Raw genomic sequence first — 16,875 nt, 5'->3', positions numbered from 1 at the left:
TGGTCAGAGCACCAAGCCTGGCAGAGTTCCGGAAGCTTTCAGACAGTGCTCTCAGGCACGTGATGTGATTCTTGAGTAGGCTTCTGTGCAGGACCAGGAATTGGACTCAATAATCTTTGTGGGTCCTTTCCAACTCAGGTTATTCTGTGATACTATGGATTACTAGTTGGATATGGTGCTGTCATAGATAAGGTGATTGCTAAAATTGAGCATCCTCATGGTACAGGCATATTAATATAATGCTATTGTTTAACTTTGCATTGTAAAGAAGAAATTCTTTCACCAGAATTTAGAGATTTAGAGAAAAAGACTGTTTTGACAGAAGATTGAAGGTTTACATTCCCTTCAGCAATTTTGCTTTGATAGAATACTCTTTATTTATATTTGTATTTCTTGAGTAAACATTTACGTTATTAATTATTTTCTCTTAGTACATATATAGGGGAAAAAAAAAACCAAACACAAAACCAAAACAAACCAAAAAGTGAGTGAGTGAAGAATTGATGACGTCTGTGTTGAAGTGTTATTGAAGTCTTGAGGCATATGAGGTCCCCCTTTTGTTACCTCTGTGGGTGTTGTTAAGAGCACTTGAAAGAGAAGTTGGTGAGGAGTGACTCTGGATGGTGCTTCTCAAGGTCTTTGCATCAGTGAACTGACAATTAACATTTATTGCTGACTACCTGCATCCATATTCAAGATGTTTATTTTAATTCCAAGGACAATTTACTGTGTTCCTTCCCATCCCTAGAGAGTTACAACACTGATCTTGTACAGGAATGTGGGCTCTTTGAGACAGACCTGCCCAATACTGTATTAAACTTTTTCACACTTGTCTTGAACTACACAGCTCATACCATTCTGTCCTTAGTTTTGCTAGACAGTGAAGGTTGTATATATGTAAAACTTACTTATTTTACTTAAATATATGTGTAAAGGTATTTATGTGTGTGTGTGTGTGCATACATATACATACTTTCTACTTCAAAATACTTTGATCCTGTAGGAAGCAGATTTAGATTTTTTTTCTTTAAATTGCCACTGAGAGGGTGGCTGCAGTGTATTTAAAGTCAGGGAAGAATATGGTGCAGCATTGCTTTGAGTAGGCAGATCTTCTGCTTGTAGGTAAAAATCTCTGTGAAACAGCCTTGGTGTAACATTACTTTTATTTAAATGAACATTTGTTCTGAGCTCCAAAGGGATGCCTGCTGCTATTCCAGTGGCTGGTATGGTTACTGTGCAGGCATGTGTGCAGTAAATCTCTGCTGGTGCCAGCTCTGGGAGGCTCCAGTAGCCAGTGCTGCACAGACCAGTTGCTGGGAAACCTTCCTGCTCCTGCCACAATTAGAATGGAGACAACTAGTCTGCTTTGTGCTTCTTCCTGTCACCTGTGCTGCAGGGAACAGCAGTAAAATTAGTGTGCTTAAATAATTTTTGAAGGGATATGTTCCAAGAAAAATAAATGCTATTGGAGGGCCCAGCTGTGTAGGTTTTCTTGGAGCTGGTAGAAGACTTAGGGAGGAGAGCCCTCCTGCCAGTTTAGTTCCACTGCTGCCTTTTGTGATGTGAGAACTCCAAGGACTGAATAGTTTAATTAAAGGTACTGTGATATGATTATTGGGGGATACCTCCCACAAGTAAAGGCACCTCATTTAAAAAGGACCCATGTGCTTTAAGCCCAAACTCCAACTGATAAATCTTGTAGACAGAATTCAAAAACTATACAGGGTTGTACTTTTTTTGGTGAGTATAAAGGGGATCAAGTGTGAAAAAAACATAAAGAGCAACATGCAGTCAGGTTCTCAAAGAACAGAGGGGAAATAGTGTGTCTGAATAGTCCAGTTTTGGCCTCTCACTCTGTCAGCTGATGTTCCGCAGGCTCTTGTGAGCACAGTGGAATGTGGATTTGCCAAGGACACATGCTGTCTATTTATGGCCTGCTGCTGCTATACAAACACCTCTTTATCCCTACTCAGGGAAATGATTTTGGCAATAATTATAGCCAAGGGCTGTGTTTGTACTGATGGATTGATCAGTGGTTCTTCAGTATTACGTGGAGTGTGATTGTGCTCCATGAACACAGAGTTTCTGTTGACACCATGTGTTTGTTGGGATAAAGGTCCAAGCCACTTTGCATGGCCATTTTTAGTGGGCACTTTCAGTAAGGTATGTATAAGTTTGTTTTCTATTACTTTGAGAAAAGCATAGTCTGTGGCCCCCAAAAAATGCTCTCTTGCAGTCAGCATTTTATTTCTTTTTTCCAGATAAGAAATGAAGTAAACACTTCTACTTTTTTTAGACTGTAATGATTTTAAAATTTACAGACATGGCAAAGGAATGTGTAGTACAAGAATACATAAGATGTGATCTGCATCAGTGTTGTGTGTGGGTTGCCAATCCAAAATCTGGCCTACCTGTCTGCATTGCTCTTGCTGATATCTTATGAAGACTTTTTAATTAGAAAGAAAATAGAAAAAAGGAGGGGGGAGAAGAAAAAGGATAGAAGGATGGAGCTTATGATTATCATGGTAGTAGTGCTTTGTTTTCTTGATGACTTTATGGTCATATGCTTTTGCTGTGAGTAGCAAACCAGCCAGGACTTCATGCATCTACCTCAAATACACTTTCATCAATAGGGCCAGGGAGGAGCAGGAGCATCTGGTGCTTCTTCTCTTCCTCTTCCAAATAGAGAAAGGCCAGGAGCCTGCACCTGCATTGCTCTGACACCGGACATCTCCATGTGAGTTAGCTGTATTGTCTGCACCTGCGACTTAGAGCGGGTTGCAAGAGAGCTGCAGACAGAAATCACCCCCCAGTACAGTGACAGCAGGTCATGTGCAAGGAGTGTGGCAGTGCTGCTGAAAGATGCTGCTGGAACTGCCTCAGTCTGGCAGCTGCTTTATTACTCCTATAAATTCCAGCAGAGTTTCAGATCAGTAGCTCAGATGTCTAATAAAAAATGTCTTTCAGTAGGAAATATTTGAAGAGATGAAATGCTGTACCTGTTCTAAGCAGTGATTCCTACTGGCCTTTCACTGCTTATTCTATGGAGCCCAGTCTCTGTTAGGTCTTGATGCATTATTTCCATGCAAATATTAATGAAAGTTAATTGCCTTGTTAAGTTCCTGCAAATGGCAATTCATTCCAAATTATGAAGAGCTTGATGGCAAATACCTGACTTGATGTGACAGCTTTTTTGATGCGAATAAATCCTTTCATACCAAAGAAGGGTTCTCATAAATAGTTTTCTTTTGACAGTTAATTTTCTGCATAGTTTGAGATTTAGTACAAATGGGTTATTCAGGTTAGGTCTGAGTCATGAAGGAATAATTACTTTCATGAATAACAACAGGTCTATAAAGTTGGCATTGTTACTTATTTTTAACCAGGACTTGTTTCTGGCTGAGTGTTTGCCTGCTACTTGGTGACCAGGAAAGGACTCAGCTGAATTGCTTCCTATTACACTATTCCTTTTAAATTGAAAACCTATTGCTGTTTCCTGTGTGTATGTGTACAGACAAAAGTCTTAATTCTGCTATGCAGGTATTCTGTGGCAGTATGGTTTTATATGGTCTGTGACTGTTCAAAAAGATTGAAAGAGTGTGCAAAGTAAATGAAATCTGCAGTGCAGGATTGGCCAGTAACCCAAAGAGCTTGTATCATGCTCTTCTTACACCTGCATGTATGTGTGATGAACAAGTGTGCGGGTTTGCATCCCAGACCTATACTTTTTGTTTGTTTATTTTATAATTCTAACTTAGCTTTTTGGAGAACAGGATTTAAATTGGTTCCTCTTGTTATAAGAAGATTGCAATGAGATATAAAAATAGGAAAACCAGTAAAATCCTAATGACCTTAAACCTGCAATTCACTTGTCACCTGACTTTGTGCAAATGTGTTTCATCAGGATGTTAATCAAATGAATGTCTTTTCCCTTTTTTCTAAAGTGTGGTGATTCACACAGAAGCCATATACTTAATGACACATCGTTCAAATGAATTTTTATATAGTAAAAAGCAGATAATGCAGAGAACCTTTGATTATTAGACTTTGCTGTGAAAATACATTACTTCATAGTCTATTCTTATATATATGTATGTGTATATGTCTGTTCCATTTTATCTTTTTAATGTGAATCCAAATTTCCCACATAAAAAATTGGAGGGGATAGAGGGTAGTTTTAAACACATGAAAACTTCTGTTCAATTCCGCATTCTTGAAAAGGAGTTTTTTGTTAAAGCTGTGGAAGGATTTGATTGAAATTTGAGCCTTTGCTGACCTCTGCTGGGGAGAGAATTCTTTGCAGTTTTACAGAGATTCTTGTGCAGTGCATCTGTGGAATAGTTATTTCTGAATTCTGAAGGAAAAAACCACTGGAACTCTTTCCCCTTATATACACTGTAAAATGATTCCAGGAAATTATTCTCTTCATGTGCTGTTAGGTAATTGTTGGCAGCAATGCTCCTGCTCTGCTATGCAGCGAGATGTTGGATAAAGGAGAGAGGAAGGAGCAACACTTTTGTTTGTGGCTGCAAGGCTGTCAGCATTTTGGTGAAGGAAGAAATGTGCTCATGCTAGTAAATGAGAATAGAGTTTTAGCAACTGGGACTAGGCTGTTGCTTCTGGTATTACCCTTTCTCTTTGGGAATCACATCCCTACAGGCACACTGACCCACCATCTTGTCACCACTGTCTACACCCCTCTGGACATCCTGCCTTGCCGGTTTCTCTCAACTCAAGGGAGTTCAAGCTGATCCTTCCTCCAGAACTCATAATACTACTTTGCCTGTCAATCATGCCTGAAACACAAGAGTTAATTTTACTCATCTCCTTTATCTGAACCGCAAAATGCCCATTGCAGTTTGTCTTAAGGTTCACCTTTTTGAGTTTTTGCAACGAAAACTGCATCAATTCTTAGCTCTGAAGTGATGATTAAATAGGCCTTCGATTATAGCTGTGGTCATCAAATGCCCATTGTAAAACCATGTATATTGTTTCTTCTGGTATGATCTAAGAAAATCATGCTTAGAGACCAGACCTTAATGGTTGTAAAATTTTATATTGTTTCACAGATTAGTGTGCTGCAACTAACAGAAGTACTTCTGAAATACAAAAAGAAATATTCAATTACAAATATTTGAGAATCCTCAAACTTACTGAGGATTGGTGTGTGTATTTCTGTGAGTATCCAAGACTTCTTGTTCAATAACTGAAAATTTTGTTCTGCCTTTCAGGATATTCACATTGTACAGCAAATCTTTGCCACTAGACTTGGCTTGTCGTGTCTGGGATGTGTTCTGCCGTGATGGAGAAGAGTTCTTATTCCGTACAGCACTGGGAATACTAAAACTTTTTGAAGATATTTTGACCAAAATGGACTTCATTCATATAGCTCAGTTTTTAACAAAGCTACCAGAGGACTTGCCTTCGGAAGAATTCTTCACATCTATTGCTGCCATTCAGATGCAAAGTAGAAACAAAAAATGGGCTCAGGTAAAGAGGATGTCAGTCTTTGGTCTCTGATGATTCTTCTTTACTCATGAAAATGGGGTTTGGCAACATCTGGAAGAATGCTGTAGCAGAGCTAGTGCTTGATTTTCTGGGTAGGTAGGACTGTGTAGCTCACTCCATGCTGTTAGCATACATTGAGATGAGTGGATTCCCTCAGCTTAATCTCCTCTGGAAAGGGAGAGCTCAGTCAACATTCAAAATTGAAATACTGAGTGAAATTTATGAAGTAAAAAGTTGCACAACTTTGAAAATGTATTAATTACAAAGGCTGCTAGCAACATTACAACTTAATACTTAAAAGCAGAAATCCACTCTTTGGGAGAAGTTGTCAAGACATGCTATCATACAGTCATTTTAATCTTCTTGAAGATCTGTACTCTGCCTAATTTTGGGCTCTACAGAAGTGATTGCATCTTTGACATCTTCATTGGGATTTAGCTTGTGATTTCAGAAATTGTTTCATCACTGTAATTTCAATTAAATTCCAGTTTAAAGAAAAAGGATGTGTCATCTGAACGTGGAAATCATTAAGTGGCTGTAGCAGCCATTCATGTTGGACAGTGGAAACACCCCCTTTTTTTTTATTCTTTGTTCAAAGCAGTGATAAAGCCCACTTTGTGAGTCATTCCATAATAGAGCTCCGCCCATTTTATCCAACTGCTTTTTTGCAGAGAAAATGAAAGGTGGTGTTAAACATAGTGGTCGGGGCAGTTCAGCTTCAGCTGGGTGTTTCTGGTTCTTTCCTGGGGTAGCAGTGCCTGTAGATCCTGGGGATTGCCAGTTTTCTCTTGAAGATGAGCATTCCTAACCTTCACAGCAGGAGTGGCTCCACAGGTTGTTCAGTTGTCTCACCTTCCTTGAACATGTCATGTGTGCATGAGGATTGCATTCCAAATAAATTGCCAGTCTGCTGCTGCTTCCCTCATGGGAAAGGAGAGATAGGGGTCCTATTCTGCCAAGTACCCCAAGTAACAGGCTTTAAAAGTGTGTGTTGGGGGAGTTTAAACTTTTGTTAAATCTGTTTCTATCCGCCATGTTACAAAGACTTACAGGAGAGGTCTCTTGTCAGTGGATAGGTTCTCTAAATTTAATTACATTCAATAGTTAAAATAATATTGCTCAGACATAATTGGAAACTCTTCAGAATGAATTGAGTAATTTTTTTAAAAATCTAATGCTTTTCTTCTCTCTTACTTCTTGAAATGTCTAGATACTGGCTGCTCTGCAGAAAGATAACCGGGAAATGGAAAAAGGAAGTCCTTCACTGAAACGTTAATGTTGGGTTTGCCTCCAGTGATTCCCAGGAAAAGAGCTAAAGTGGCAGAAGTATTGATTACTGTTTGACATGTATGAGCCTGCAAATCAAAGTGTTAGTTCAATTACATTTAGTAGTAGAATAGCCTTAAGGAGGAGAGAAGAAAAACGAGGAGGAGGAGTGAAAAAGAAGAAGAAAGGAAATTAGGGGATAAACCCCTTATAAATTAAACCTAGGCTTAGCCTTAAACTTCTAGTAGTATGAGCTTATGCTGTGCAGAGCATCACACATTCTGTATTTCTGATGAGGGCAGTGAAACAAAATATCAAGGGTTTGGGGTTTTCTAATTTTTTTTTTCTTAGATGTTTTAAAAGACTGGACATTCAGCAATGTTGGTTGCTTTGACAGCTATTCCCGTTCCATTCTTAGGCAGGATATCTTTCCAATACCTGTAATAGTAGCTGGATCTGGATTTTAGATAACTGGTGCTGGAATTCTAAATAATGTAAGGACCATTTATTTAGAAATGCTTCTGATTTTATAGGCTGTGGGTCCCATTTACCAAAGAAATCATGTAGACATAGAACTACATTCCTTTCTTTAATAAGAAAAAGTTAAGTAGAAAGTAAGCTTGGAAGAGAAGACAAACTAGCAGTGCAAAACTAATTATTCTTCAAGATGCCTTGGAAATTTATTTTCCAAACTGGATGCATATGGAGGAAATTCCATTCATCAGACTAGATTCCAAACTCACCAAGAGGGTTCTGGTGTTAAGGTGGCATCATTTCCCAATTAGTACTCTCTTTCCTCTGTTTAAAGCCAAGGTCACATACTACCGAATGCATGTTACCACGTGTCCCTCTCCTGGGGCACTGCTGTTTCACAATGTTCTTGCCCACCATCTACTTACTGTGTGCCATGTGTCCAGTCATGGAGATAAAACTGGACTTGGCAGATAAACTGAGAAAGCTACTTTAAACCCAGCTTTACTCACTGGCAGAACTCAGGAAGAAGGGTGGTAGAGGAGCAGTTAATGTTCGCCGGCATTGCTGCTGAAAAGAGTCTGTGGAGTCTCCTGAAGCTGCTGCTGCCACAGTGGGAAAGTTATATGGAGCAGATCCATAGAGTAACAAGTGAAAGAAGTTTATTGGGAAATGTGCCAGACACCATCAGGATAAGTACAAGCTGTCATTTCTGAGCATTTTATCTGACCTCTAATACATGAGAGCAAGTTACAGCGGCAGCAAATGGCTGTTACATAAATCCCTCATACATCTTGGATCCTCTCTTCATTCAGGTGAATGTTGAAGGGCAAATCATGAGTGCCTCTGATTTACAAGAGTGTTTATTGCATAGTGTGTGGTGTAAAACCTGTTTTATACTAATGATGATCATTGAAAAGGGAAAGGTAACTGAAGCAATATTTGTGTTAACTGTGAACAGGCATTACTAAATCCTCCAGCTGTATGGTCAGCAGTTTGCCAGTGCTCTACAGCTGCTTTATGCTGATTGGTTTGGCATTAAATAAAAACAAGAAGAATAGTTGCACACTGCTCAACTCAACATACAGTGTAAAGGGCTGTGGGACATAATCAAAACACTGTCCTTTGGTACAGACATTATTTCTGTGAGGGATAATTGATTGTAATACTAAGAAGAGTGAGAACAAGATTCCCTGGTAAGTGAGGACTCATAATTACTTTGAAGGATGTGTAATGCAAATGCAGCCTGCAAGTCCGATACCTCATTGACCTCTTCTCCTGTCCACTTTGTGTAGCTGGTGTAATGGATGTGGTTTTTTGTTGGTTATCCTAATTCCACCACAAGACATCACCTCAGTCATCACTTACTGAAAATAGACTTTGAGATGTGATAGGAAACACGTTAATTCACTCAGAATTTGTACAGAATTTGTTCTCCAGTGACTGGTACTTGTATGCTCAATTGCTTTGAAGTGCAATAGAAAGCAGGAAGGTCAGTAAGTGTTTTTTAATATAACTTTTTATATTACTACAACAAATATGCCTTTCCATGAGGAATATGAGAGGCCTACCATCTGAAACATTTGCACTATGCTTTTAAATGGTTTATGGAACACAGAGATCACTTTTTCTCAATGTACGTGTTTAGGTGGTACTGTAACTGGCTTTGTGATTTAAGTCTTCATTGCAACTACATTTGTATTTTCTTTTAAAGCAAGTCTACAAGTGTGGCTCATTTGTCTGGTTAAAAAAGCATTTTTTAGCTACTAGGTATCTTGGCAGCCATCGACAGCCTGTTCTTTTTCTCTTCTCAATAAGATGTTGAATGTAACAGTGACAGTGGGCATAGTTGTGGGGAAAAGGCCTGCTGCAACACTTGTGCACTGTTTGTTACTTGCAAATGTAATTACTTTGTTTTGTGATTTGATCTGTTCTTAGAAGCTGTATATATTTTCTAAATGATTTCTTTGTGTATATAAGGTATGTTCTTTAATGAAGAAACAGCAATGCAATAAGGAGCTTTGCACAGTTTATTTTCAAACAAAATACATGTGAAAAAAATCACCTGCCTAAACATGCAATTATTTCAACTTCTCAATAACTTGATTTGAAGGCAATGCTTGAATTTTGATAAAAACAGAGCTGACTAGTAATGGCATAGAATTTCTTGCCACTGAGCTTTTCAAGTTTCTTGCAGTATACCAAATCTCTTAATTAGCTAATACAGAAATCTTCTTTAAGAAATTCAGGGAATTACATTAAAAATTTGACAATTTATATGTTCAGGTACTTCAAAGTATCTGTAACAAGATGCATGAGATTTTCTTTCATGGAGCAAATGTCCCCATCAAGCAAACTTTCTTTTCTTCATGGGTTTAAAGAAAAATGAAACTGCTGCAATACATGGAAAGTACCACTGTGTGTGCAGCAGATCAGAGAAACCAGAAAACTCCAACCAGCTTTGGGATTCTTTACAATCTGCACTTTATAATAAAGCAGTTTTGCAACTTTGATCTGCAGTCAAATCAGTAATATTATTTCATTCAGTAAATAATTTCATTTGGAAAAGAAAAGGTACCTTGTAACAGCTTATTTTTGAATGTTTTAAAACAAGAATGATCTATAGAGAAGTGTTGGTACATCTCCTGTACATCATATTTAAATGAGGTTATGTAATTACCATGTTTGTTTTGTTTAGATATGTGTATCAAACTGGAACTTTTTTCAACTGTAAATATATGGTTTTGTTAAATAAAGTCATGTAAAGTTATCTTAATCAGCTGTTGTCGGTGTAATTTAGACATTGAGAATTCCAGTACTAGTGTTTTTCTTCCCAGATGACTTTAGCAGTTTTCTGGCTTTTATCTGAACTCCCCCACAAGCAGCAGTCAGCCCAGCATAGTGACATGTCTGTGTCTCCAGCTGCTGACTCAGCAGCTCTACTGTATTTTTCCTCGAAGTCCTGACGTGGTATCTGGGGTCCAGGCACCCCCCGTTTCTGCTGCGCTTTCAGGTTCTTTCTCTGGCTGGCTTTGTTTCGGCAGGATATCGCTCTCCTCTGACGCGTTTCCCACCCATCCGTTCAGCCTTTCTGCCTTGGCTTTCAGCTTCCACTGGCTCCAGTTTTTCCATGAAGTGGCTGAGAACATGGGGACGATGCGTTACACACGTTCTTTTGGAGCTTGAGAATTTCAGCACAGATGGTCGAGCTCTTTCTTCACGCGCTTACAGTCCATGGAGTGCAGGGCAGTTCTCTCCGAGCAGTCACGGCGCTTCAACAGTTTGGCTTTCACGCCTCCTGTTTTCTGCATGGGCCGAGGAGAGGGGACTCGAAGAAGAATCGCTTTATTTCTTGAATCCTCACCTGCCGGGCCGAGGCGCTTCCATCGGGACCGTCCCCACAACGCCGCGGCTCCTCCCGCGGCCGCGCGCGGCTCCGCTTCCCCCGTTGCCGGGCACCCGCGAGGCCCCGCCCCCTGCTCGAGCGCGGCCCCGCCCCCTGGCGGGCGGCCCCTGCGCGGCAGCTCCGCTCGGGGCGGCCCCTCCCATTGGCCGCGGGAAGGGCAGACGGGTCCGCCCCGGCCAATCGGAGCCGGCCCCTCGCGCGGACGGCCCCTGCGCCCGCCAGCCGCGGCCCCATTGGCCGGTGCTCGCCGCGGCCCCGCCCCCCGAGCGCGCTGCCATTGGCGGCGCGGGCGCCGGGGGCGCGGCCGCGCGCGCGCGCGGGCGGGGTAAGATGGCGGAACTGGGGAAGAAGTACTGCGTGTACTGCCTGGCCGAGGTGAGCCCGCTGCGCTTCCGCTGCACCGAGTGCGCCGACATCGAGCTCTGCCCCGAGTGCTTCTCGGCGGGCGCCGAGATCGGCCCGCACCGCCGATGGCACGGCTACCAGCTGGTGGACGGCGGCCGCTTCACCCTCTGGGGCGCCGAGGCCGAGGGCGGCTGGAGCAGCCGCGAGGAGCAGCTGCTGCTGGACGCCATCGAGCAGTTCGGCTTCGGCAACTGGGTAAGGGGCGAGGGGCGAGGGGCGAGGGACAAGGGGCGGGGGCGAGCCTGCTCCTCGGACCAGCGGCCCTGACTGCAGCCCCTGGCGGGGGGCGCGTCCTGCGCTGCGGAGCCCGGGCTGCCCCTCTCTCTCTCCGGGCGGGCTCCCCGCGGGCTCCCTGCTGGTCCGAGGAGCGCACCCCGCAGCTCGGACCTGTCGCTGCTTGAAGTTCTGCCTTTGCCTCCCGTCAGCACGTCCGTGTCACAGATCTTGCACCTGCCTCTTAGCTGTGCTCGGTCTCTGCCGGCACTATGTCCCAGCTGCGGGCTGGCTGCTCGCCCTCAGTGTCACTGCACAGCCAGACTTGGGTTTAAACAGCAGCAGGAAGAAAGCACCATCTCACAGTCACAGAACGGGTCAGGTTGGGAAGGAGTCCAGTGGGTCATCCCGGAGCACATTGCACAGAACTGCATCCAGCCCGTTCTTGACTATTTCCAGTGAGGGAGACTCCACAGCCTCTCTGGGCAGTCTGTCCCAGTGCTCGGTCTCCTGCACAGTGAAGAAGTCCTCCCTCGTGTACATGCGGCACTTCTTGTGCATCGGTTCCTGCTTGTTACCTCTTGTCCTATTGCTTGGCACCACAGAGCAGAGCCTCGTCCATTTGACAGCTCCCCTGAGGTACTGATAGACATTGGTGATGTCCCCTCTCAGTTGTCCCTTCTTGAGGCTGAACAAGCCCAACTCCCTCAGGCTGTCCTTGTAAGAGAGGCGCGCCAGTCCCCCAGTCATCCTCATTGCCCTCTGCTGGACCATTTGATTCATTTTTGATTGATTTGATTTGTTGTTGCTTTTGTTTTGCTTCATTAAATATAAAGATTTTTTCAAACCTTAAAGTGTACAGTCACTGCAGCTTGCTTAGTTCTTAAATAACTAGAAAGGAAGAAAAATGGTTACTCTTACAGTAAAGACTGTTTATTTCCACGTTGCTCCTCAGTAATGTGATATAAACAAGCAAAACCCCCAAGCTGTACAGCGCTGTTGGTGTTGGGACTTGGAAAGCTTCCTGGTTATGGTGAGCTGGCTTTGTGGGAGTGCCATGGGTGCTCAGGAATCACCATGTGGTGCTGTTTTCGTGGCTTACCTGCCTCCATGCACTGTAAAGGCTCATCCAGAGCTGAAATCGCAGATCTGATAGAAATGTGGCTGGTATTGCTAGAGAAGTTTAGGTACTGGGAGTTGGCTTTTGAGGAGCAAGGAAAAACTCGTGCTCTCTCCTGAGTGCTCGTTATGCTGGAGATGTAATGGGAATCGTTTTATCACTCCTCCTTTTTCTCTGTTTAGGAGGACATGGCTGCTCACGTGGGAGCATCCCGAACACCTCAGGAGGTGATGGAGCACTACGTGAGCATGTATATCCACGGCAACCTGGGGAAAGCCTGCATCCCTGACACCATTCCCAACAGGGTGACGGACCACACGTGTCCCAGCGGCGGCCCGCTGTCCCCCAGCCTGACGACGCCGCTGCCGCCGCTGGACATCTCGGTGGCTGAGCAGCAGCAGCTGGGCTACATGCCGCTCCGCGACGACTACGAGATCGAGTACGACCAGGACGCAGAGACGCTCATCAGCGGCCTCTCGGTGAACTACGACGACGACGACGTGGAAATCGAGTTGAAAAGAGCTCACGTGGACATGTACGTGAGGAAACTCAAGGAGAGGCAGCGGCGGAAGAACATTGCGCGAGACTATAATTTGGTACCGGCCTTCCTGGGGAAGGATAAAAAAGACAAGGAGAAAGCTCCCAAACGAAAAATCACAAAAGAAGAGAAGGAGTTGAGGCTGAAACTGAGGCCTTTGTACCAGTTCATGTCTTGTAAGGAGTTTGAAGACTTCTTTGAGAACATGCACAAGGAGAGGATACTTCGAGCAAAGATTCGGGAGCTGCAGCGGTATCGGCGAAATGGGATCACCAAAATGGAGGAGTCGGCAGAGTACGAGGCAGCCCGGCACAAACGGGAAAAGAGGAAGGAGAACAAGAACATAGCTAGTTCCAAGAGAGGGAAGGAAGAGGGTAAAGAAGGTGAATTTGCTGCCATTGAAAACCTGCCTGGCTTTGAACTCTTATCAGACAGGGAAAAGGTGCTCTGCAGCTCTCTGAACTTGAGTCCTGCACGTTATGTGACTGTAAAAACTATCATCATTAAAGACCATCTCCAAAAAAGACAAGGAATTCCTTCAAAGAGTCGCCTTCCCAGTTACTTAGATAAGGTACTGAAGAAAAGGATTTTAAACTTTCTGACAGAAAGTGGTTGGATATCCAGGGATGCTTCATGAAATTCAGCTGATCTGAAAAAACACAGCAGAGGCCCATTACAGCCTCAAGGACTCCATTATTTTTTCCTTCCCTCCCCAAAGATTCAGAAACCATGTCGCTTAAAAACACAAAAGAGCAAATACATAAACCTTCACAGTCATCATGATCCATTGTGGTTTAAATAGACTTTTGCTTTGGATCATGGAAAATACTTAATTGTGAAACTTCTACATTGGATTTCACTGCTTTTGGTACATTCTTAGAACAGATTTTTTCATGTGAACTTACTCAAGTCCGGTAGTCCCAGAGTAGTTGCTTTAGTCCGTACTATTGGATAAATGAATATCAGTGTAATTCTTGCTTTTCTTTGAAGGTAGGAGATAGTTTCATTTGCTGGAAACTTTCTTCACCCTTTGTTTTGTTTTTTTTTTTTTTTTTTTGGCATAATGCTGGCAGCAAAGTGAAGCTTACAAAAGTCCTGTGCTCAGGAGCAGGTGAGCAGGGGCTTTTGTGACCATTGCTAAGCTTTTGGAACATTCTCCTTAGTAACTACAGCCGAGGCGTGGGGACACCAGGATGAGAGTTCCTGTTGAGAATACAGCAGGGGAGAGCCATGGCAGGGAGTGGAAGGAAGGAAGGAAATGTGGTAGGTGAGATGCCTCCAGGGACTTGTGCTGTGGAGGGGGGTTCTTGAAGAGCTCCCAGCTGATCTGGGCATTGTTTTGACCTGAGTTTCCTGAAACAGACCCCTCTGAAGAGTTGACATTTCCTTCTTGGTACTGGAGTGTCAAGAATCCCCAGCAGCTGTGGTGCTCTGCTCCAGAGGTCAGCTACGGGGAGGTACCTGATTTGGGCCAGAAGTGGCATTTGGGAGAATAGGCAGTGAGGTGTTTGGCAGAAGCTGAGAGCCTCAGGCAGCAGAATCACTGTTTTTCCTTGGTGTGGAAGGCTGCTCCTTCTCCTTCAGGATCTTAACTGCTGAGCTCATAGAGGCTGAGGGGCTGCCTCCTGAATTTCGTTGGGAAGTTAGGGAAAGGGAGCAAGATTCTCAAATGGGGTGTGATCGCTGAGATTGGTCTTTAAAAACAAAAATAACAATTGATGCAGATTTGGTCAAAATGCACAAAGATCTCGATCCTAAATTTGGAGTGCTTAATCCAGCCACTGTAGGGTTCTCATTGCACATACCTTGAAACATACCAGCCCAGGCACATTGAATCTGAGTTTACTGACAGTTAGAAGAGCAGTCAGTGCACCTGGGGAGGGATCTCCTCCAGTTCTGACAGCTGCAGCCTGGAGTGCTGCTGGAGCTGGGCACCAGCTGGGATGTAACACAGCGGGAAACACAAATGCCCAGCCCACAGTACTGTTCTGGTAAGATCTGTTGATAAAGGGAAAGATGTTGAAGGAGGATTAGAAAAATACTGTTATGCCCATTTCATCCTTCAATTCCCTGCTGATCTTTAACCAAATGAATAAAAAATGGTTGCCACGTGGAAGATGGCACAGTTAGTTGTGCCTAAGCCTCTCTGCTGGTCATGTCTGGAGCAGGAAGCTGTGACTGGAGGAAGGCTGGGCAGGTCTTCTAGAGTGCAGGTGTACCAAACTTGGAACCTGGCTGTTTTCAGTATGAGTGCAAGATCTGGAAATGTCAACTTGCTTTGATGCTTTGGGCTGTAGTCAGTGAGGATACCACAAAATCTTAAAAGAGTATTAATTCTGCAGTTTGGCAGAGGTATTCTGATCAGAACTGGGTTTCATTTAATACATCCAGCATTACCAAACTAGTGTTACCAGTGAGTTTAGAATAAAAGGGGCACAATTACAAAGCCAGCATTTCTAAAATAAAAAACCAAAACTCTAGTGCCTTTTTTCTTTTGAGCTTATGTCCCTTCAAAAAAGGTAAGGGCTATGTCCTCTGGGATGTAATACTTTGTTTGGCTTATCTGTAAGTGGTTTATTGTGGCATACTCGAGACAAAACTGTCTCTTCTTGGCAGCAGTGGAGCTAACTGCAATGTGCTGAGTAGCTTCAATAACCACTTCTACCCTATATGCATGTACAAGCAGCACACAAGTTCATAAGGTAAAACCCTTGGTTATTTTCTCTGTCCTGCTCCTGTGAAGGAAGCTCAGTCTTTCTTTTCAGCATTCTAGTTATGCAATTTGGTTCTTCCTGTAACTTAACTGCCGTAACATGCTGTTTTGAAGCCTCAATTCTGCATGTAGCTGGGAGTTTTAAGAAAATTGTTTTGGTTTTGGTTCTTCTGGGGTTTTTTCCCTCAAGTCTGTGATTTTCATATTTGGCACATCTAAGTTAAACTGAAGCAATAGCGTAAAGCCCATCTGAACAATAACTTAGGAAAAAATCTAGGCACCAATGAGTCATTTAAATGTCAAAGTGAATTCTGCATTTACACTTTGTAGCTTCTTAATTCCTCAACCCCTCCAAAATGTTTCTTTGGTGCTAGATGTAACTTATTGAACATCAAAATGAATGTAAAATAAAAGTATTTTTAATGTATGCAATATGGATATCAATATTTATTTTGTACTTGCAAGCTAACTCAAGGTGGTAAATGTTTGCTTTAGCAAATATTAGTCCCTTGGAACGGGCTTCCCTAGAAGCAATGTCTCATTGTCAGCTATGCTTTTAATTTTAAAGGTGACTTGCACTAGAGGATGCTGCTGTTCCATATTTCACATGGAACTGATTTAGTCTAAGCATTCCTTTGTTATGAGCTGCTGCTTTTCTGTTTGATTGCTTATAAATTGAGATGCAGTTAATGTTAATCCAGCAATTTACTACAGCTATGCTGCTTCTCTTCTGTGGTGGAGGGGCTGAGATGGCAAAGAGCTCTTTCAACTTGTATTTTGTGTTGATCTGGAAGTGCTTCCTGTACTGTACAAATAATCCAGCCTTCATGTTGCTAATGACAAGATGTTTTATATGCTGAATGCTCTTGCCTTTTCTAATTAAAGTTATTACTAATGGTAGAATCTGTCTTAACAGCATTGATGTAAGCCTATGAAAAAACAACACTCTCTAAGCTGTTGAAAATACTGACCTTGTGCTCTGGGTAGGGGCTGTGCTGTGTCCCATCCCAGCACTGTGTTGGAGGGAGCCTCCATCTCACTCCACGTGCACTGCCCAGTGCTGGGCTCGGATGCTGCAGAGTTCTGGCTCCAGCCCCTCCTGCCCCCTGCTCATGGCAGGCCCAGCAGGCAGTGAGAACAGTCTTTGTGGGTTTGCACTAGTCTGTGACCATGAACTGCCTTGGAAATCACCCAGACTAAGCACTCTGCCATTATTCTCTTGTGTGGCCACCGCA

General features: G+C 43.1%; 2 protein-coding genes across 3 annotated transcripts in view; both read left to right on the top strand.

Annotated features, from left to right (window-relative positions):
* TBC1D14 (TBC1 domain family member 14) overlaps positions 1-10,021 on the top strand; it is a 64,956-nt gene extending 54,935 nt beyond the window's left edge. For both annotated transcript variants that reach the window (XM_068188628.1, XM_068188629.1), the window contains 2 exons: positions 5,232-5,490; positions 6,719-10,021. In XM_068188628.1, coding sequence (XP_068044729.1) covers positions 5,232-5,490; positions 6,719-6,784 — 325 coding nt within the window. In that variant the 3' untranslated portion in view covers positions 6,785-10,021. The remainder of the gene's footprint in view (positions 1-5,231; positions 5,491-6,718) is intronic.
* Positions 10,022-10,951: 930 nt separating this feature from the next.
* TADA2B (transcriptional adaptor 2B) lies at positions 10,952-16,072 on the top strand. The gene is made up of 2 exons (XM_068188630.1): positions 10,952-11,251; positions 12,572-16,072. The coding sequence occupies exons 1-2, from the start codon at positions 10,982-10,984 to the stop codon at positions 13,562-13,564; spliced, it is 1,263 nt and encodes a 420-aa protein (XP_068044731.1). The 5' UTR covers positions 10,952-10,981; the 3' UTR covers positions 13,565-16,072.
* Positions 16,073-16,875: the final 803 nt, after the last annotated feature.

Source organism: Anomalospiza imberbis, chromosome 4, assembly GCF_031753505.1.
Source record: "Anomalospiza imberbis isolate Cuckoo-Finch-1a 21T00152 chromosome 4, ASM3175350v1, whole genome shotgun sequence".
NCBI lineage: Eukaryota > Metazoa > Chordata > Aves > Passeriformes > Viduidae > Anomalospiza > Anomalospiza imberbis.
The sequence above is the reverse complement of the archived record's forward strand: the minus strand, read 5'-3'. Positions and strand labels throughout refer to the sequence as shown.